Here is a 22,756-nt window from a genome sequence, read left to right as displayed (position 1 = left end):
TTCCCTCTTTTTCTATTGATTGGAATAGTTTCAGAAGGAATGGTACCAGCTCATCTTTGTACCTCTGGTAGAATTCGGCTGTGAATCTGTCTGGTCCTGGGCTTTTCTTGGTTGATAGGCTATTAATTATTGCCTTTCAGAACTTGTTATTGGTCTGTTTGGGGATTTCACTCCTTCCTGGTTTAGTCTTGGGAGGGTTTATATGTCTAGGAATTTATCCATTTCTTCTAGATTTTCTCATTTATTTGCATAGAGGTGTTTATAGTATTCTCTGATGGTAGTTTGTATTTCTGTGGGATCAGTGGTGATATCCCCTTTATCATTTTTTATTGTGTCTGTTTTATTCTTCTCTTTTTTTTTTCTTCATTAGTTTGGCTAGCGGTCTATCTATTTTGTTAATCTTTTCAAAAAACCAGCTCCTGGATTCATTGATTTTTCGAAGGGTTTTTTTGTGTCTCTTTCTCCTTTAGTTTTAGGGCAAGTTTTTTTTTTTTTTTAAGGAGTTTCTCTGACTACTTACTTGTGATGTTGTTTAAACTTTTTCTTGTCTACTATATTTCCTGTAAAGTGCAAGTTAGCTCTATAGACTTGATTAGATCTGGGTTCCACATTCTAGGTGATGCAGTACTTCATATGTATCATACTAGAAAAAAAATAATATTCAGATATCTCACTTTTAGTCATATTAAGAGTCAGAAGATTCAATTGGTGGTGTCATTATAGTTTCACAGCAGTCTTTATCTCATGGCTTCTTCCTTTGAATATTATTGATCTTACACTAGTTCGTTAAGGATTGAAAAATTATGATATTCCAGTTTTATCAGTTCTCATTTATTTATCAGCTGGAAAACGTCTGTAAAGAAAAGCATTTCTTTATCTACTGGGGCTATTGGATTACTTTGAAAAACAGTTCTTTTTGGAAAGGGTTTAAGTGCTTAATTCTTTCCATTTAATTGACAGTTTCAAAATGAGGAGTCTGTGCGCTGGTTGTCTCCAGCTACTACTGTTGAATTTGTTGTTGTTGTTGTTGTTATTTGGATTTCTTTGTCTTTTAAGTATCAATATGAACTCATTTTAAGAAAACTCTTTAATGAACAATAATATACATACGAGAAGTACTCATCTAACTCAACGGATTTTTATGTATGTAGGATATTTCAATCAGTTGCAATCATTTTTTAAATGCCTATATAGTCCTATATTAGGCTAGTAAATACCATTTGAAGTAGGTCCTGAGTCCTTCTGACATAACTTCATTATTGTAATAGTTTACTTTCTTTCAGGCACAAGATTTTCCTGGGTTTATCTTGTAGCTGTTCTTTGCAAGAATGGAATCATCCTTCCAAACTGTTCCTTTTTAAAAAATTATTATTATACTTTAAGTTCTGGGATACATGTGCAGAACATGCAGGTTTGTTACATAGGTATACACGTGCCGTGGTGGTTTGCTGCACCCGTTAACCCGTCATCTGCATTAGGTGTTTCTCCGAATGCTCTCCCCTCCCTAGCTCCCTACTCCTCGACAGGCCCCGATATGTTATGTTCCTCTCCCTGTGTCCGTGTGTTCTCATTGTTCAACTCCCACTTATGAGTGAGAACATGCAGTGCCAAACTGTTTCTTTTAATGGAAATGGTTAGAGGCCAGAATTTTAACTCTAGCAGCGCTCATTGCCAATAAGTTGTCATTATGAGTTTTCATTATTAAGGAAAGCTTTTATTATCCTGCATAGATGTCATTTTCAGTTATGAAGACTATAATTGTCAACAGGGAAAATTATATATACAAGTAATGTCTTTTCTTTAAAAAATGTGTGAAATTGCTACAAAATTTCTTCTTTACCCTACCACTACTCCTTCTCCCACAACTTAAGTTTTTTTTAATGCTGTTTTCATACAAGAAAGGTTGAATATTTTATTATTTCCTTTTAATTGCCAGTTCTCTAAATAAGGAGTAAGTGCCCCAGTTACTCCAGGGGCATCCTGTGAGGCCGGCTTGAGCTTTTGTATGCTCAGCACCCCGCTTACTTCCCTTCTCTCCTCCTTCCATTCTTCTGCTGCTTTCCTTTCCTTTCCTTTCTTTTTTATGTAGCCTTTTTTGATATTTGTGTGAACTCCTAGTTTGTAATAGGATAAATATGTTTTAACAAATTGTATTCAGTTTTATTCTTTGATGCTCAAAGTGTCCCCTCTTTGACCAGTAGGTATCCTTTCATATTAGCTTTTGTGTACTTTTGACATAACTTCATTAGTCCTTGATAGCTATCTAATTTTTGGCACAAAAATTATATAAAACTCCTCCTAAAGGTCTTTCTTGCCTTTTCTTCCCAACTTCCATGCATATCAAGAGGTGGTGGTAGCTTTTAAAAAGTGTTTTTTTAACCCTATAAAAACATGCTAATTTAAATATCCTTTTCCTTTGAATAATAGGATACCGCCCACCACCATTTTCAGAAAAGTTCTTTCTAGTAGTAATTGAGAAGGACAGCAATAATAACTCTATTCTGCATATGTGGCACCTTCATCTTAAATCTGTACAAGCATGTTTAGGTAAGTAATTATAGTTTCATACAGAGATGATACATAATAAATTCATTTTATGGAATATGCTTTACTTTGGTTAATTCTATAAAATGAAGTTCCAGTAAACTGTAAATTGAGTTGCTGAATTATGTCTCTTCTAAACTTTTAATTACAAGGTCATAAATCATTAATGAAACTGGTTAATCCTAAAAACTAGCCTATGGGCACATTAGACATATTGAAAAAAAAAAAAGCTTGGTTTATTTTTTTCAGTGAATATTTATTGAGTGCACATTATGACTGTTCTAGATGTCCATAGAACTAATATTGTACTTTTTTGTTAATACACATTCCCATCCAATACACTGTACATCATCAGCTTTATCATCATTAAAAGAAGCAGAATTGGCCGGGCACGGTGGCTCACGCCTGTAATCCCAGCACTTTGGGAGGCTGAGGCGGGCAGATCATCAGGTCAGGAGATCAAGACCATCCTGGCTAACATGGTGAAACCCCATCTCTACTAAAAATACAAAAAATTAGCCAGGCATGATGGCGGGCACCTGTAGTCCCAGCTTACTCAGGAGGCTGAAGCAGGAGGATGGTGTGAACCTGGAAGGTGGAGGTTGCAGTGAGCTGAGATGGTGCCACTGCACTCCAGCCTGAGCGACAGAGCAAGATTCCGTTTCAAAAAAAAAAAAGCAGAATTGCTGTTTGATAAAATATGATTGAGTGCCTGAGGCTTATAAGCAGAACTGTTTTTGTAGAGCATTAAGAAATACAGGTTGGGCATGGTGGCTCATGCCTATAATCCCAGCACTTTGGGAGGCTAAGGCAGGATGATTGCTTGAGCCCAGGAATTCAAGATCAGCCTGGGCAATATAGTGAGACTTCATCTCTACAAAAAAATAAAAAATTAGTCAAGTGTGGTGGCATGTGCCTGTACTTGGGAGGCTGTGATGGGAGGATTGCTTGAGCCCTGGAGGCAGAGGCTGCAATAAGCCAAGACTGCACCACTACACTCCAGCCTAGGTGACAAAATGAGACCCTGTCTCAAAAAAAAAAAAAAAAAGAAATGCAATTGTGATTAAAAAGTTATTTCAGCCATTCTTTTGCTGTACACATTTAGATTAATCTCTAAACAAATTGGGAAATCTGTAGTATGAAGCAAAGAAATTGATCATAGTTTTTTTTAAAAACAAACTTTTACTTTTTGTGAGATAATTGTTAAAATGAAGAACTGCATGGATAGCCATATCACATTGAATCTGCTTTAAACTGTTAACTCAAAATATTTGAGTTGTAATATTTTATTATTTCTTGTAATTATATTAGTTGATTTTATACAACTTATACAACATCTAATACAGTGAAAGAATAATTTGTACTTTTTTGTTCACATGTATTATATATTATCACATAACTTTGTAGGTAGCAGTTCTAACTGGGCCATGAATTGGCATTAGAAAAGCCAAATTATTTGACAGAACCTTTACCTTCACCTGGTTGAGCCTAATCTTCTTGAGGCACCAGGTATTTAAAAATTCTTTCAAAGCCTTTGGAGTTAATTTTTTGCATTATATGTTGTTTGATAGAAATGCAAGAGAAGGGATCTAAAACCAGTTCATCAGGAAGAGATTCACCCAGCAGAGAATATAGTAATTTCTAGAATTAGGCACAGAGATAGGAGTGACTCTAGAGTTTTACAGAGGTAGTAACAGATCCTTGTGGGACGACAGAAACTGTGTGATTTTGTTTGTCCCCACTGTTTATGAGGCGTGTGTTTCACTAAAGCCAGGGTTAGAGTGGAGTTGCTTGCCTACACTGTTTGTGACAGCAGTAGGTCACAGACAATGAGATTACAGTAGAGGCAAATAATGTACTCTTCTTAGCTGTGATAGAAAGCATCCATCTTTTTGTTCTAATCTTTGCTGCAGATTTAACAGTGTATCCTGCCATTCACATTTAATGCTTAAATTTACCACAGTAGTAAATATCCTGTTAGAGGATAAAAAATTGGTTTAAATTTTGTTAGAGAAGGGAACATGTTGAGTACCTTCTGGGTACTGAGATTGGTGCTTTATATATGTGAGATAGATATTATACCCAGTTTACTAATGGAGTAAGGGTAAGTAACTTGACCAAGACCCATTATATAGTTTGTCATAGAACCAAGTTTCAAAATCAGGCTTTGGTAACTCTAAAGTCTTTGCTTTTTTTTCCTGCTCTTATTTTCTTTCTTAGCATGAGATATATGTTAGAAAATAGCATGCTTTACAGGAAGAGAAATGATGTAGTTTTAACCTTACTTTGCTGGTGAAAAAGTAGCCAGAGATGGTGAAGTGCCTGGCCTAAGGAAACACATCTCATTAGTGATAGAGCCAGGAGTGGGACTCCTGTATTCTGACTATGGATTCAAGTTTGTAGTCTTATTTCATTTTACAAAAAAAGTTTTCATATTTCTTTCTTAGTGGCCTACCAGTATAAGATAGATTGACATGTTTAACAGAAACAAAAGAGGATTGATTATTATTTATTAGATATTCTGGTGCTCCTTGAGATGTACAAGGCAATAACATATCATCCCTGCCTATAGTGAATTTGTGGTCCAATGGAGAGAGACAGATACACAAATAAATAAATAAATATAATATAGAGTATCTCTTATATGTCATGGAAGAACAGATAACTAACTGAATCTTAGAGATTTATACTCATTGGAAGTTCTTTGGAAGATCAAGTAAATATGGCTTACAAAGGCAGTCAACTAATATTGTCTTAAATCTTCTTACAACTTTTACTTTTTGTGTTTATTCTTGAAATCATTCTCTGATTTGAGTACTTGATAGGAGGCTGCTAGTCTAATGTCTTCTTTGCCCCTAGCTAATTATAAGGCCTCAGGAAAATCACTAAGCTCTCTAAGTTTGAATTTCTTAATCTAAAAGTGAGGCAGTACATTGCTATTTCTTAATCTAAAAGTGAGGCAGTACATTGCTATTTGTTAAAGTTTGGTTTATGATCCATCTGTTTCAAAAACACCTGGGCTGCTTTATTGGGATCTACCCCATATCATCTAAATCCATGTCTCTGTGGTTAGGCCTGGAAATTTGTGTGTTAACAAATTCCTCAAGCTTTTAATGTGTTTTAAAGGTTGTAAGCACTGGACTGTATAAGGGGTTTCTTTTAGCTTTTACATGTTGTGATTCTTCCCTGTCAGTCTCCCATGGTGGAACTGATGCTAAGAAAGAGTAAAATTGTAAAAAAAAAAAAAAAAAAAAAAAAAAAGTAAGCTTATCAGGGTAACTAAGCAAAAGTTTAAAAATTGACCTTGTCTCCAAAGTAATTTTTTAAAAACATTTTATTGATGCGTAATAATTATACATACTTATGGGGTACATGTGATGTTTTTATACATGGATAGAATATGTAATGATCATATCAGGGTATTTAGGATATTCATTACCTTGAAGTTTATTGTTTCTTCGGGTTGGGAACATTTCAGATCTTCTAGCTCTTTTGAAATATATATTGTTGTTAACTATAGTCATTCTACTGTGCTATCAAACAATAGAACTTATTTCTTCTGTCTAACTTTATGTTTGTATCTATTAAACAGTCTCTTCACCCACCAACAACCCTTCCCATTCTCTGGTGTCTATTATTCTATTATCTACCTCCATGAGATCCACTTTCTTAGCTCTCACATGTGAGTGAGAGAACAGGTGATATTTGTATTTCTGTGCCTGGCTTGTTTCACTTAACATAGTGACCTTTGGTTTCCAACTGTATTGCTGCAAGTGACAGGATTTCATTCTTGTTTATAGCTGAATAGTATTCCATTGTGTATATACCACATTATCTTTATCCGTGTATTCACTGATGGATACTTAGGTTGATTTTATGTCTTGGCTGTTGTGAATAGTGCTACAATAAATGTAGGGGTGCAGTTATCCCTTTGATACACTGATTTCCTTTCCTTTGGATAAACACCTAGTAGTGAGATTGCTGAGTCATATGGTCATTCTATTTTAAAAAGAATTCTCTTTTCTCTGTATCCTCACCTCCAAAATACTTTTAAGAAGCTATATTTCTTAAATAATAACAAAGTAATATTCTAGCTCATATTTATAGTAATGATATACATACATTTTGTAATTTTATAATTTATTTTTAAAGCTAAAGCTTCAGAAGGTGCTTCCTCTGAAAGTCTACTTTCAGTCCCTGGACAGAAAAATGTAGATTCTTCTCCAGAAACCTCTCCTAGTGTGAGCCCCATGCCACATTCTTCATCAATTGCCAATCTTCAAACTGCCAGTAAACTTATTCTGAGTTCTAGACTGGTGTATAGCCAACCCCTCGATCTCCCAGAATCAGTTGAAGTAATAAGAGCAACTCCTTCAGCAGGTAAGGTCATTTTAAGACTGCACAGTGGTAGCTCATAGTGATAAAATGTATGAACTCTTTAGTAGATAAAATAGATGAACTCTTCTGAAATATGTGCTATGGTGACATTAAAATAAAGATTTATTTTCTTTTAATGATATGTCTAGATGTTTAGAAACATGTCTTTATTAGAAATAATTTCCTGACTGGGTGCAGTGGCTCACTTCTGTAATCGCAGCACTTTGGGAGGCTGAGGTTGGTGGATCACTTGAGGTCAGTAGTTCGAGACTACCCTGGCTAACATGGTGAAACCTTGTCTCTACTAAGAATACAAAAATTAGTTGGGCATGGTGGCATGCGCCTGTAATCCCAGCTGCTTGGGAAGCTGAGGCAGGAGAATCGCTTGAACTCGAGAGGCGAAGGTTGCAGTGAGCCAACATTGCACTGTTGCGCTCCAGCCTGGGCGGGCGACAGAGCGAGACTATACACACACAAACACACACACACACACAAAAATTTCCTGTGATAAATGTAATCAGCTTGACAGAAAATAGTGTAAATTTTTACTATTTTGTGTGTTTTTTTTTTTTTGAGACGGAGTCTCGCTCTGTCGCCCAGGCTGGAGTGCAGTGGTGCTATCTTGGCTCACTGCAAGCTCCCCTCCTGGGTTCACACCCATTCTCCTGCCTCAGCCTCCCAAATAACTGGGACTTCAGGAGCATGCCACCATGCCCGGCTAATTTTTTTGTGTTTTTAGTAGAGACGGGGTTTCACCATGTTAGCCAGGATGGTCTCGATCTCCTGACCTCGTGATCCACCCGCCTCGGCCTCCCAGAGTGCTGGGATTACAGGTGTGAGCCACTACGCCCGGCCAAAATAGTGTAAATATTTTAATGTGAGGTGTCTTTCCTATACTTTGGAATATCATGATAGTAAAAATTTTAAAGAACAAATTCATTTGTAAACCACTGAGGCTTTTTTTTTTTTAATTAAGACTTTTCATTCACATTGTGGTAATCATATCTCACTTTTATTAAGAATGTTTGAACAAGGGTTGGCAGATACTCTGAGGAAAAATGTAGGATAAAAGATTGTAGTTCGGCTGGTCTGGAATGATAGCGACTTTAGCAAGATAGATAAGATATTTGGAGGGCAAGACTGGCAGCTGTATTTAAAGTGATCTGCTACTTGTAGAATTTTAATTGAGGAGTTTCTAGAATAGTGTTTTTGGGAAACCAAAATTGGAGGTTCAGGGCTGTTAATATTACTGGTGGATGATATTCAGTAAGGGTGTTTTCTCATTCATCCCTAAGACAGGTTTGCATTTACAGTTGGAAAGATCATATTGAGAAGAGTGTGTTCTGGGCTTTTGTGGTGGGTGCAGATCTAGGCCAGTTTGTTAATCTTTCAAAATATTTGAAAGGTTTGGGTTATACTCAAGTTTATTGGAGTTCGTGATAATAAATTATATTTTACAGAGGCCTTATAAAATGTCTTATTTGACAATAATATTCTAGGGGAAACGGTAACTGATCCCAGTTGTTTAGATGGAATAGGCTCAGGTGATTAATTAAGTAGCTTTCCCACTGTTAATGAAATTTTTGATAGATTGAAACTCAAATCCAGATCTTCTGACCTCAGATCTTAATCTCTGTATCCCCTTGTCTTACAGTTGACAAAAGATGTACCTTGTTAGTCTTTGGCAGTCAGAAATAGATAAGAGGGTTCTGGTTCAGTGCTAAGAAAGGATGAATTAAACTTGGTAAAATGGGTAAGATCTATTGGTCTGTTTTGCTGTCTGAAACAACATTTAATGTACCGTCTGGGGTCTGGATTATTTGAGGGAGGGTTAGGGGCATTTGGAAGGCAAATTGTAAAGCTCAGTTAAGTATTCATGATGAAAATGATTAAATATATAGTATGAAAGTCTAGGGAGGCATGTTGTGAAGGTAAATGTAAATAATAGAAACACATTAAGGGTTGACTTATTTCAGTGCTTTTGAGTTTTATTTTAATTAAATGGTTGCCTCATTTAAACTTAATTACCTAAAAACAAATTAAGTGATTATTATTGCATACCTTGATTTCACTGATGGACTCTTCAAGACCTTTATAGATACGTTGGCCAACGTACATCTAGTGGGATACTAGTTAAGAGGAAGACTGCAGAGTTATTCTGAAGAAGCTCATAGTGACTTTGAATTGATCACATTCCAGAATTTGATTATTACCATATTATTTTGTGGCTTTAGTATTATTATTATAACTAACTTTGCTTTTTCTTTTTTAAGGCCATCTGAGTTCTTCTTCAATTTATCCAGTGTGCCTTGCACCTTATTTAGTGGTTACAACTTGTTCTGACAATAAAGTACGTTTCTGGAAATGCTGTATGGAAACCAACCCAGACTGTAATAAAAGTGATGAGAAAGAAATTTATCATTGGAAGAGATGGCCTTTGATGAATGATGAAGGAGAAGACAATAGCAGTACAGTGAGCATCGTGGGAAGACCAGTTGCTGTTAGCTGTTCATACACAGGTCGCCTTGCAGTGGCTTATAAGCAACCTATCCACCATAATGGTTTTATTTCTAAAGAATTTTCCATGCATGTTTGTATATTTGAATGTGAATCTACAGGAGGATCAGAGTGGGTTTTAGAACAAACAGTTCATCTTGATGATTTGGTTAAGGTTGGGAGTGTACTTGATTCAAGGGTCAGCGTCGACAGTAATCTGTTTGTATATAGCAAGTCAGATGCACTCTTGAGCAAGGATAGATATCTTACTCCGAATATCAAACATTTAGTACATTTGGACTGGGTATCAAAAGAAGATGGCTCCCACATTCTTACAGTGGGGGTCGGTGCTAATATCTTCATGTATGGAAGGCTTTCAGGAATTGTGACTGAGCAAACCAACAGTAAGGATGGAGTAGCTGTCATTACTTTACCACTAGGTGGTAGTATCAAGCAAGGGGTTAGGTCAAGATGGGTTCTTCTTAGATCTATAGACTTGGTATCTTCCGTTGATGGTACTCCTTCACTGCCTGTTTCTCTCTCTTGGGTAAGAGATGGGATATTGGTGGTAGGAATGGATTGTGAAATGCATGTATATGCACAGTGGAAGCATGCTGTCAAATTTGGAGACACTGAAGCTGATAGTCCTAATGCAGAAGAGGCAGCAATGCAAGATCATTTGACCTTTAAATCTAATATGCTGGCAAGAAAAAGTATTGTTGAAGGCACAGCTATTTCTGATGATGTTTTTTGTTCACCAACTGTAATTCAAGATGGTGGCTTATTTGAGGCTGCACATGTACTTTCCCCTACTCTTCCACAGTATCATCCAACTCAGCTGTTAGAATTGATGGATTTAGGGAAAGTGCGAAGGGCTAAAGCCATTCTCTCTCATTTAGTAAAGTGTATTGCAGGTGAAGTAGCAATAGTTAGAGATGCTGATGCTGGAGAAGGAACTAAGCGACATCTTTCTCGAACTATTAGTGTAAGCGGCAGTACAGCAAAGGAAACAGTCACCGTAGGAAAAGATGGTACTCGAGATTATACTGAGATAGATTCTATCCCTCCACTCCCACTATATGCATTGCTTGCTGCAGATCAAGATATATCCTACAGAATTTCAGAAGAAAGTACAAAGATACCACAGAGTTATGAAGATCAGACAGTAAGTCAACCAGAGGATCAGTATTCAGAGCTGTTTCAAATCCAGGATATAACAACGGATGATATTGATTTAGAGCCCGAAAAGAGAGAAAACAAATCAAAAGTAATAAATCTTTCTCAATATGGACCAGCTTACTTTGGCCAAGAACATGCAAGGGTACTTTCAAGTCATCTTATGCACTCAAGTCTACCAGGCCTTACCCGTTTGGAGCAGATGTTCCTTGTAGCTTTGGCTGATACAGTGGCTACTACCAGTACTGAGCTTGATGAAAGCAGAGATAAGAGTTGCTCAGGTAAATATTCTCACTAAAAATGGATAAAGTTGTACCTAATAGAAATATTTGTATTATCTGTATACTGACTCATTTATTGAATTGTAGTCTCAACTTTCAAACTTGGCAGGGAAAAGACGTCCTTAATAGACAATTACTATTACATAATATGCTCAGAAAAGACAGTTGAGGCAGGCATATGAATGCACAGATTTGTGAGATCCTTGTGCATTCTCTCATGAGTTTTTACACTGAAACCTTTGTGTCATTTTTGATTTATAATCTCTTGTTTTGTGTGTGTGTTTGGGTGGGTTTTTTGTTTGTCTGTTTTTTTGAGACAGGGTCTTGCTCTGTTGCCCAGGCTGGAGTTGAGTGGCACAGTCACGGGTCACTGTAGCCTTAACCTCGCAGGCTCAAGTAATCTTCCCACCTCAGTCTCCTGAATAGCTGGGACCACAGGTGTGCACTACCATGGGGGCCCAGCTAATTTCTTTTTATTTTTTTGTAGGGACTGGGTCTCCTTACATTGCCGATGCTAGTCTTGAACTCCTGAGCTCAAGCAGTCCTCCTGCCTTGGCCTCCCACAGTGCTGGGATTATAGGCATGAGTCACCATGGACTGGCCAAGTCTCTCGTTTTTTTAAAACAGATTGATCCTTATGATTTTTCCTTTGATAATAACAGCCCATTTGTTAATGTTACTGTGGAATCATGAGGCTTATTGGGACCTCATGGGCTCAACTTGTTGGTCTTCCCATTTCTAGCCATAAAGAACTTTTTACAGTTACCTAATTTTCTCCAAAAAGTCTCTTCAGAGAGGTTTCCTTATAGTGAATGTCATACGTATTTTGCCTAATTCATTCTGTAACTAGAAAATTTTTGGCTGCTTCCTGGAACTAGATTCCATTCTCTTTTATGCACATAGTTCAGGGTAAATGGTATCGATTGTAAATGATAGCAGTGGCAAAGGAAACTGAAAATTAATGATCGAAATTTCATTAATTCAATAAATATTGTGGAGGAGTGAAAAATGGCTGTGTTTCAGGCATTTTCTTTATCATATTTAATTATCACAATCTTCTAGCAGATAGCTGTTACTATGTTTAACTTTATAGATGAAGACACTGATCCTTAAGAAATTAAAGGACTCACCTAAGATCACATAGGCATTAAGGAGTAGAAGTGGGGTTCATATGTGGATAAATTATTGACTCAAAGCCTGTACCCTTTTAACTATTTCATAATTTCCAGATTTGTGGGAGAAAGGCAGCTGGAAAATATCTCTTCATGTAGATTTACATCCCTATAGTATATCCCCCAAAGTTTTCTCCTCTGCAGGTTAAAGTAACTAGAGACCTTCTAGGGTTTTGCCTATGACTTATTTTCTCACTATTAATTGGAAAAGAAAAATCTTAACCATTATGAGGTTGTATGCAGTTGAGTGAGATTCTTCCCAGAACAACCTTAAGCTTGTGTTGTGTGTTTAATATATATTAGTTTTTACTGTGGGACATTAAGAAAGTAGGCATGCCATAATCTGTAAAAATAATAGTTTACACTTTCTAATACAAAAGTGTATCATTGGCTAAAGCAATATAGAAATAGTGTATCCTGGACACAGTGGACATTCATGAGGTAATAAGGCAGGAATGAATGTCTCCATTTTACAGGTGGGAAACCGAAGGTCAGAGATTAAATGAGTTACACATCTCAGTAAATGGATTCTAAGTAAATGAGTTCTTCCACTTGTTTCGGTGAGACAACGTAGTCATTCTTGACTCTGCTTTCTCTCATACCTCATATCCAGTTCATTGGCAAATGCTATCAGTTCTATTAATATCCAGAATCCAACAATCAATTATCATTACCTCTGCAGTTACTACTCTGGTCCAAGTCCCTGTCATCTCCTAACTGCTTTATTCTTGTTACCTCCGTCTGTTCTTTGCCTACGAACCAGTGATTCTTTTAAAACCAAATCACATTAAATCTCTCCTTTGCTCAACATAAACCAGTGCCTTCCTGTCTCACTTTAGAATGAAAGGTAAGAGCCTTAAAGTGGCCTAAAAGGCCCACACAATCTGTGCTCATTTCTGCTCTATTAGAATGCTCTTCTTCCAGATTCATGCATGGCTCATTCCTTTACTTCCTCAAATTGCTGCTGGCATGTCATCTTACTGGAGAGTTCTTTCCTGGCCATACTGTATGAAATAGAACTCTCTTACTCTAGCATTCCCTATCTCTCAGTCCTGCTTTATTTCCCTTCGTAGCATTAATTTCCACATATTATTTGTTTATTGTTTGTCTCTACCTCCTAAAATATGATCCCCAAGAGAGTAGGGACTTTTCCTTATTCACTGCTGAATTCCCAGTACCTGAAGAGTTCCTCACATGTAATAGATGCTTGATTTGTTGAATGAATAAATGGACGAATGAGCATGGTGGCTCACACCTTTAATGGCAGCACTTTGGGAGGCTAAGGTGGGAGGATTGTTTGAGGCTAGGACTTTTAGACCATCTTGGGCAACATAGCAAGATCCTATGTCTATAAATAATAAATAGATAGATATTAGGTTGGTGCAAAAGTAATGGCAAAACTGCAAATACTTTTGCACCAACCTAATAGCTATCTGTCTAGCCAAATAAATAGATAGACGGATAGATGGATGGATTGATACAGGTAATGAAAAGCAGAACTTGGGCTTGATCTTTGGCCATTTAAAAGTTTTTGGTTTTTTTTTCTGGAAAATATTATTTGATTGTATAATGTTTGAGTACTTCTGAAGTGTCAGTTATTGGGCTAGGTGCTGTCAGTATTTTTGCTTTGCTTTTATTCAGCAGTGGCTATAGTTTTGGTTACACTTGCCACACCTTCATACTTCTACTAAGTGGAATTCATCTATATAAATAAATTTGTGGAATCAAGGTGAAGATTCAGCCTAACCATGTAACACTAACTAGCCAGGGGATTCAAATTTTAAATCTTTGGTAGTATGATATTTTAGTTAATTTAACCAAGGTAGAAAATATTACCTGTTTAAATATATAACAAATGATTTCACGTCAGTTACATAATTTCCATTACATCTCATTGGAATTCGTGTAGAAAATATTATTAAAAGTTGTACCTAACATACTATAGTTAATATATTTTTTATTGGATTTCAAGATGTCTTTCATTTATTATGTCACTATAAATGCTCTTATCTGTTCTAATAGTTAATTGTATTTCCCCAAATCATTTTTCTTTTAAGAGTTTTAGTAGTCACATTTCTTTTTGTAAAGATACGATTTTTTTGTAAAAACGTTAAAGTGTTCAGGAAGGAATACACTAAAAATATCTTATGTATTTTATATAAATTATGGCTAAGTTTAATGTTTGTTTTGTAGCTTATCAGTTTGTGGCCTCTTGCATTCCTTTTTCCTTAAACGTTATTTCCTGTTTAAATTACAGGAAGAGATACATTAGATGAGTGTGGTTTGAGATACTTGTTAGCTATGCGCCTACACACATGCCTTTTGACATCTCTGCCTCCCTTATACCGAGTGCAGCTACTTCATCAAGGTAATTCACTCACTGAAGCTTTGCACAACTTTTACTTAATGGAGTGGTGGGGTTTATTCACATTTGTGTGTAAACATTAGGTAAGTCATTACGTGCATACCTATCACTGGCCTTAAGATCTTTCTGTCACATAGTACCCACTTACCATTTTTCTAACAGATCCTTCAGCTCTGTTCTGTGACTTACTCATCTAACTAAGTTTCTTAGAATTTATTTACTAAAGTAGTAGCTTAGGGGGTAAATGTGGTATGCCTGAGGTGGTAACCCAGAGTGGCTCTCTGCACAGTAGCCCTAAATATCTTGATGTCTTTTCTTTGAAAAATTGTGTAAACTTTGCTCTGTGATATGTTTTTGTATTTATTTTAATGTAAGCATTATATTCTAGTTATTTGCCAGCAAATAAAGTTGATGATTCAGGAAGATCTGCCATATTGATAACAGTGGATTTGCATACTTCAAGCATACTGCCACACCTGATTTGAGACATAAGGATTTATATCAGCCTTGTTATTACAGATTAAAAAATTAAAACCATAGAATTAAAAGTGACCTGCCCAGGATACAGGACTATTTATTAGAAGATTTGGAGTTCGAATCCGAGCTCATTTCATTGGACCATATTTCTTTTGAAACCAACATCTTGGAAAGAGTCCCATAATATATGTCTTAGTATTACAGAACCTAGAATACTAGGCTTGATAGACTGTTATTCCTACCCATGGCACTTATACCCTTTAACCTATAAATGTTCTTTGAAAACTTAACTTTAAATAGCCATCTGAAATTCTGTCTAAACTGTATTTTATCTACCCAATCCTTTATTTTTGAAATAGATTTTGCTGAGGTTTTTTTTCTATTTGAATTGTCACTGTAATGAATAACCTTGTAACTTGGCGTGCAGGTATTTACATTCCTGTTTATTTCCTCATGCTAGTTTTCTAGCAGTGGAATTACTGAATCAAAAGGCGTGAAAATTATTCACTCTTGATAAGTATCATGAAAATGCCCTTCAGAAATACTGTGCTCATTTACATTCTCAGAAGTTTGTATACACTTACTGTGTACCCACAAAAATTGAAAACAAAAAATTATTAAAAAGTAAAATAAAAAAGAAGTTTGATGATGCCAAAACTAACCCATTGCCGACATTTGATATTAATATTTTAAGCAATCTGTGCCATTTGGATAGATTTTTAAAATGGTATCTCCATGTTCTCTTAAATTTAATTTTGGGTGATAGTCAAGTGGTATTGAATCAATTAATGACAATTTTGTACATTTCCTAGGGCAATCTAAAACACTTCAAATTTCTAAAGCTTTGTCAGATTCCATTTTCCCTTCTACTACAGTTAAAGCATGGGCGATGAGAAGTGACTGGTGTTGTAGGTGATGGTCCTGGGACCAGTTTTCAGGGAAAAATTAAGTAGCCAGTATGTAGATAGAAAAGCTGAGAAGAGCAGAGGTAAACTGCAGAGAATAGCTTGCCATTGGTAGGTAAATAAAAAGAAGTGCCTGTTGGTGCCCCTGTTCTTTTTCTTCACTAATAACTTTTTTCACCTCTGCAAGTTTTCAAATATATTCACTGCTCTTAATCTTGCTTTCTGAACCTAATTCTTCTGACGTGTCTGTGTGTATTTTTGTTTCTTCTTATACCAAAATTTTAATTAATTTAAGGATATAGAATGTAATATGCTATGTATTATTTTATATTATAAATTTTATATCAGCAAATTATGCATTTTGTGTTGCTGTATATTAGTTTCTAAAGCAGAATATCAATGATATGATACAGTAATTCTCTCTTACAGCAGAGATTTAAATAGTGAAAAAATTAGTCTGTCTTTCAGGTTATAAAAAACTAAATTGATTTTATTAATTTTGTCCGGTGTTTTCCCCTAAATTTATAGTGGCAGCCAAGACATGTTGCATTAGTTTTGTGGTATGATTACAAACACAGTTGTTATATGAGTGTTGGCAATGGGAAATTTGAGAGAGTTAAGATTGTTATTCAAAATAATCATAATAGTTTTTTGGTTTTTACTTTCTAAAGGAATTATAGTGAAGCAGTAATTATTAGAAAAGCTTTAAACTGCATACAAAATCTATATAGTAGTTGATAATGAAAAAAATTATGTGTAACAATATTGATACTTAATAGCACTGAGAGGCCTGTGTTGTAATGTGACTTTCATTGACCTCAGACATTTCTTTATTTCTAAAATAAGTTCATAGAGATGGCTAGTTGGACTAGTTTGGCTTCTTTCCAAGGCTTCCCAGAGTTCTTCCCAGCATTCCCATTATTCATTACCATTCTGCATGGTTCACAGTCATTATGTTTTGTTTTTACTTGCTCTAAGTCGAATTTCAGTAAGAGTGTTATTAATAATTGAACCGTTGATAAATCCATTAGTACTTGGAAGTCTAATAGCATCAGTAAAGATTTTGTTGCCTCTACAAATAGCCTAGATCTCTGTCAGTCTTCTCCCAGGAGGAAAAAAAAAAACCCAAAACAAAAAACAATGTTCATCAAAAAGCATCAGTATTAGGAACTTTAAACTACTTTTAACTGAAGGCAATAAAAGCAGAGGAATGTACATCATGATTGCAACTTACCCTTATTATTTTCTGGAACTCTCATGAAGTTTAGAGCTTGCTTTGAAGTGATATTTAGCTCCACGGGTAGAGAGAAGAATGGGGTAGTGGTGCTAGAATCGACATCCAGGCCGGTGAGCCAAGTGCTTTTGACGTGAGCGAAGCTTTCACCACGCTTTCCTTCTCCTGGGCTCTTGTCGGGGACAACACACCTTGTGTCCTCTTGGACAGGCCAGATTCACAGGTCCTCGTGACAGAGAAACCTGGAATCAGGCCTGGGCCCTGCACTCTTAGTTGTGTGAGCTTGGGCAGCTCTTATGACCTCTTGATAAATTTGGTGTGCCATACGTGTGAATGGCCTGATATTCAAATATTTTTCTTTCTAATGATTAAGTTTTAGTGTCCTTATTTTTGTAGGGGAAACAAAAACAAATGTTTGGGGAAAAAGAGATTTGGATTTTATGTATCACATTATTGATCTTGTATTCAGAAACTTATAGTATAAAGTCCTGAATTGATGACAGACTGCCTTTCATTCTTTCTGCTTCAAAATTCTTTCCAAAACGAATGCATATGTGACTGCATGAAAAATTGTTTTTCTTATTTGATACAATTATGAAGGTTATTATTTTATATTTCCAATTTAGGTGTGTCTACATGCCATTTTGCCTGGGCTTTTCATTCTGAGGCTGAAGAAGAACTGATTAATATGATTCCAGCAATTCAGAGAGGGGACCCCCAGTGGTCTGAATTAAGAGCTATGGGAATAGGGTGGTGGGTAAGGAATATTAACACGCTTCGAAGATGCATTGAAAAGGTAACTTTTTAAAAGTGGATTTTGAGTTATATTAAAAAAAATAAAATAAAATAAAAACTTTTCCTAAAGAAAAAAAGATACTATCTCCCAGAAAACCTGTAGTGGGAATTTTTTTTTTTTTTTTTGGAGATGGAATTTCGCTCTTGTCGCCTAGGCTGGAGTGCAATGGCATGATCTTGGCTCACTGCAACCTCTGCCTCCTGAGTTCAAGCGATTTTCCTGCCGCAGCCTCCCGAGTAACTGGGACTACAGGCGTGTGCCACCACACTCAGCTAATTTTTGTATTTTTAGTAGAGACAGGGTTTCACCCATATTGGCCAGGATGGTCTCGAATCCCTGACCTCAGGCGATCTGCCCTCCTCAGCCTCCCAGATGGCTGGGATTATAGACGTGAGCCACCATGACTGGTGAGACTTTTTAAAATAAAGTTTCTGGAGATTACAAAAACTTGACCTTCATAAAACATCCATGCAGTATGATATTGTGTCTTTCTATATAGGCTGAATTTATAATATATTCGTGGAGTAATAATATTTTCTGTTATTAATTGAGGTGTGCTCTAGTTTAAGAAAATGCAAAAATCTAAATTTAGAAAGTAAACGAGTTCTTGTTTGTTATTTACATTACAAATTAAAAAACTTTTTATACAAAGGACTCTCTGCATCACTAGTTTAATAAGTAGCAAACGTTCTTTGCACGCTTGAAATCTCATTGGATAAAAACAGTTTTGATTTGTATGTACTTGAAGAACATATCTGTGGCTGCAAGTGAAATGGCTTAAAAGTTTTTAGGGCAGGTTTTTGGAGTCAGTTTTCTGGTAGATTCCTTTTAGGAAAAAAAAAATTCAGTTCAGCTCTCTACCAGGTTTGGTGCCAGTTGCTTTTCATAAATAATTCCACATTATGTTCTAATCAACCCCATGTCATCATTTCCATTTTACACATAATGGAACTAAGATTCAGAGAGGCTGGGTAACAAGCCCAAACTCCAGTCATTTATAAATGTTAGATTTAGCCTGTGCCCTTTCTACTTTAGCAGGATTAGGAAAGTGGAATTCTCATTCCTATTTTCCTTTTAGTCCTTTGGAATTCGCTGGAGTACAATCAGTGGTACTGTATTTGTGAAGTATGAATTTGTTTCTCTGAAGGATGCCAAGACCTTTTCCTGATTAATTCCTTAATAGTAGTTCCCCAAAGAAGACTCACCTGGTAAACTTATGTAGAATGCATATTCTCCATCTCATAACCAGAGATTTTAATTTGGTAGGTTAGTGGTAAGGCTGAGGTTTCTTCATCTTAATCAGCATCCCATGATTCTGGTGTGTATGGTTGTCAGATCACAGTTTTAAATGTGAGTCTAAAAGTGTTATTTTTCTGTTACATGTAAGGCTACCAACACAATACCAGTATTTCTTTTCCAAAATAAGCACAGATATAAGAAGGAATTCATTCCTGCACCAACTAAAAAATGTGATTTCTGGTGAACAGGAAAAGTTAATTGTTAAAGAATATAAGTGATACAGTATCTACATTAAATTTTTTATATTCCAAAGCTATATTCCAAAGGATAAAAGAGGACATATTTTATCTGAATTGTTTCAGATGTATCCCACAAAGATTTTACTTCTTGTCAACATGTGTCTTATCATTATAATTATCTGTGATAATATACACATGATTTATTTCCACAAGTAATTTATTTCTTAAAATTAAATCAAAGGGATATGTACATTTTCTGCCTTGAAATGTATATTATAAATCAGCTGAATACAAATAAAATTCCTCTAAAACTGATGGAGCATATTGAAGCACTAAGTTAAATGATAGGGGGCAGAGAACACAATTAAAAGGGAGAAGGGAAAAGAGTATTGAAAGTAAAACGTTTTCTTTTTTCTTTTTTTTTTTTTTGAGATGGAGTCTCACTCTGTCACCCAGGCTGGAGTGCAGTGGCATGATCTTGGCTCACTGCAACCTCCTCCTCCCAGGTTGAAGCAATTCTCCTACCCAGCCTTCGAGTAGCTGGGACTACAGGCGTGCGCTACCACGCCTGGCTAATTTTTGTATTATTAGTAGAGACGGGGTTTCACCACATTGGCCAGACTGCCCTCGAACTCCTGACCTCAAGTGATCTGCCTGTCTCGGCCTCCCAAAATGCTGGGATTACAGGCATGAACCACTGCGCCCGGCCCGAGAGTAAAGCATTTCCATGATGTAATTTTAGACGTCTTCCCTTTTTCCCATACCTTAGTATTATAGCTTCCTGCTTTGCCATCAATGTGAGCTAATTAATAAAGCGTCCACTGTTTTTTTTGTCATTATGCCTTTCAGCTTAATGATTTGCAGAGGCTGTTATCTCAGCATCCTGGAAAAATCAGATATGGCCTATATGTTCTTATGTTTAAGACAGTATGATTACATACAGTATAACATGTTGAATTTTCAAGAAAAAGCTCACATCTGTTGAATACTCTGCCTTCTTTATTGCTTTTTATGTTAGTTTCAGTTCTATGTGGGTTCTCTTCCCTTTTCTAACCCTTACTGTGTGACTGTAGGCAATTCACTTAACCTTTCTGTCTCAGTCACTTCATCTGTAAAATGGGGATGATGATAGAACCTCATGGTTTGTAGTGATGCAATAAGGTAACAAAAGGTGCATAGACTCGTGCCCAGTACATGGTAAATAGTCAATAAGTGCTGGCTGTAATTATGATTTTTACCATAATTACTGGCTTGCAAATGGTTATCTCTAGGAGCGTGTATTAATATTATAACCTACTGGAGATTGTGAAACAGAACCAACTTTTTCTGTCTCTACAGTTTCTATCAGCCATGGAAGTAGCAGGGAAACATTGTTGATTAATTGATTGTAATTCTTTTGTCAAATTATTAATTTAATATTTTATTTATCATTTAGGTTGCCAAAGCTTCTTTTCAAAGGAACAATGATGCCTTAGATGCTGCACTATTCTACCTTTCAATGAAGAAGAAAGCAGTAGTGTGGGGTCTGTTTAGGTAAGTTGCCTTGACACTTAACATGATTCAACAAAATGAAGATTGTGCTGTAAGAAACCTGATGCTTTTGAAAATAATTAGGTGTATGAGCTTCATCAAATCAACTTCTATGCGACTTGGTTCCTTTAGCTGAAAAAAAGGGTAAAATATATTTTCAGCTTAATCTAAGGGATGGGATGTTTTAAAAGTTGATAAAAGCACTTTGCAAAGTAAAAAATGCTTTCGTTTCCTATTTATGTATACATAAGGCGTTGACATTCCTTATTAGAAGAAGTGAAGAGATGCTTAATAACAAATGCCTGTTCTTCTTTTAGATTTATGTTTGAGGTTTTTATATTATATTTTTATACATTTTGTAGAACATTTTAAATTTGGTTTAACCACTTTATGTTTCTGCTTGGTTCCCAGGTCACAGCATGATGAAAAAATGACAACATTTTTCAGCCACAACTTTAATGAAGATAGATGGCGAAAAGCTGCTTTGAAAAATGCTTTTTCCTTACTTGGAAAACAACGCTTTGAACAATCAGCTGCTTTTTTCTTGCTAGCGGGTTCATTGAAAGATGCCATAGAGGTATAAATAAGAAAACACTTATAATACTTGTAAAAGATTGAAAACCTGAGAAGGTTGTAGAGGAGATCGTAACTTTTGGTCATATGTTTGTAAGGACACAAAATAACTACAAAGGTTGCTGTACTTAAAATAGTGGCCCTGTGGTAAAGGAAAATATGAAACAAATGAAAAATTTCAGGCTGGGTATGGTGGCTCTCGCCTGTAATCCCAGCTCTTTGGGAGGCCGAGGAGGGTGGATCACCTGAGGTCAGGAGTTCAAGACCAGCCTGGCCAACATGGCAAAACTCTGTCTCCACTAAAAATACAAAAATTAGCCAGGTGTGGTGGCAGACACCTATAGTCCCAGCTACTTGGGAGGCTGAGGCAAGAGAATCACTTGAACCCGAGAGGTAGAGGTTGCAGTGAGGTGAGATCGCAACACTGCACTCCAGCCTGGGTGACAGAGTGAGACTCCACCTCAAAAAGAAAAAAAGAAAAATTTCATATATGGCACATTGCATTTCAAGACTATGTGTGTAAAATGTATGAAAAAAATGCTGAAAAACAGTTTATGAATGTCGTCTTCCCGACCATCTTGTGATTCTGAACTATTTGAAGTATGTAAGTCACAACCTCCTTATTCTGTGCAGAAAGGCAGATACATTAAGCTGTTCTCTTTTTTTAATGAAATTCATAAATAAGGAACTGAAACTGCAATTTGTACTGTTTTATAATATTTTATGATATTAGAATATTATATTAGAAAATGATGTGAGGAGGTAAAACTTCCCATTTTTTGATATGTAATCCTAGCAGCTGATAATGAGAGTAATCACAAATGTTTCTGTTTACTTCTGCTATCTTCCTCTTAGATTACTTACTATCATGTACAATATGAACAGGTAAAGGGCAAATACAATTGGAAATAATACATGATAGAAAAATATTCAATTAAGTGAAAGTACTTTAGTAATTTAAATTTAGAATTAGTAGGTTTTTTGTTTGTTTTTTTTTTACAATTATCCCAGGCATATGAGTTTCTTTTTTTAAATAACAAATACTTAAGATTTTTTTTTTTAAATAGAGCATTGTTTTATTTTTTATACTCGGTTTTGCTGTTGATAATTCTGATGTAATTGTTCATCCTTGTTTCTCTATAGGTTATTTTCTCTCTCTTTTTTTTTTTTAATTATACTTTAAGTACTAGGGTACATGTGCACAACGTGCAGGTTTGTTACATATGTATACATGTGTCATGTTGGTGTGCTGCACCCATTAACTCATCATTTACGTTAGGTATATCTCCTAATGCTATCCCTCCCCCTCCCCCCTCCCCACAATAGGACCTGGTGTGTGATGATCCCCTTCC

The 22,756-nt window shown here is 35.9% G+C and overlaps 1 protein-coding gene across 3 annotated transcripts in view; it reads left to right on the top strand.

Annotated features, from left to right (window-relative positions):
• DMXL2 (Dmx-like 2) overlaps positions 1-22,756 on the top strand; it is a 178,277-nt gene that overhangs the window by 110,920 nt on the left and 44,601 nt on the right. For 2 of the 3 annotated variants that reach the window (XM_011928618.1, XM_011928619.1), the window contains exons 16-22: positions 2,428-2,547; positions 6,697-6,924; positions 9,195-10,874; positions 14,304-14,414; positions 17,654-17,823; positions 20,737-20,834; positions 21,243-21,408. In XM_011928618.1, the coding sequence (XP_011784008.1) occupies positions 2,428-2,547; positions 6,697-6,924; positions 9,195-10,874; positions 14,304-14,414; positions 17,654-17,823; positions 20,737-20,834; positions 21,243-21,408 (2,573 nt within the window). The remainder of the gene's footprint in view (positions 1-2,427; positions 2,548-6,696; positions 6,925-9,194; positions 10,875-14,303; positions 14,415-17,653; positions 17,824-20,736; positions 20,835-21,242; positions 21,409-22,756) is intronic. The other variant, XM_011928620.1, reaches the window with a different exon arrangement.

The sequence above is a fragment of the Colobus angolensis genome, unplaced genomic scaffold (assembly GCF_000951035.1).
Source record: "Colobus angolensis palliatus isolate OR3802 unplaced genomic scaffold, Cang.pa_1.0 Scaffold78, whole genome shotgun sequence".
Lineage (NCBI taxonomy): Eukaryota > Metazoa > Chordata > Mammalia > Primates > Cercopithecidae > Colobus > Colobus angolensis.
Note: the sequence above shows the minus strand (reverse complement) of the source record. Positions and strands in the feature narration are given on the sequence as shown.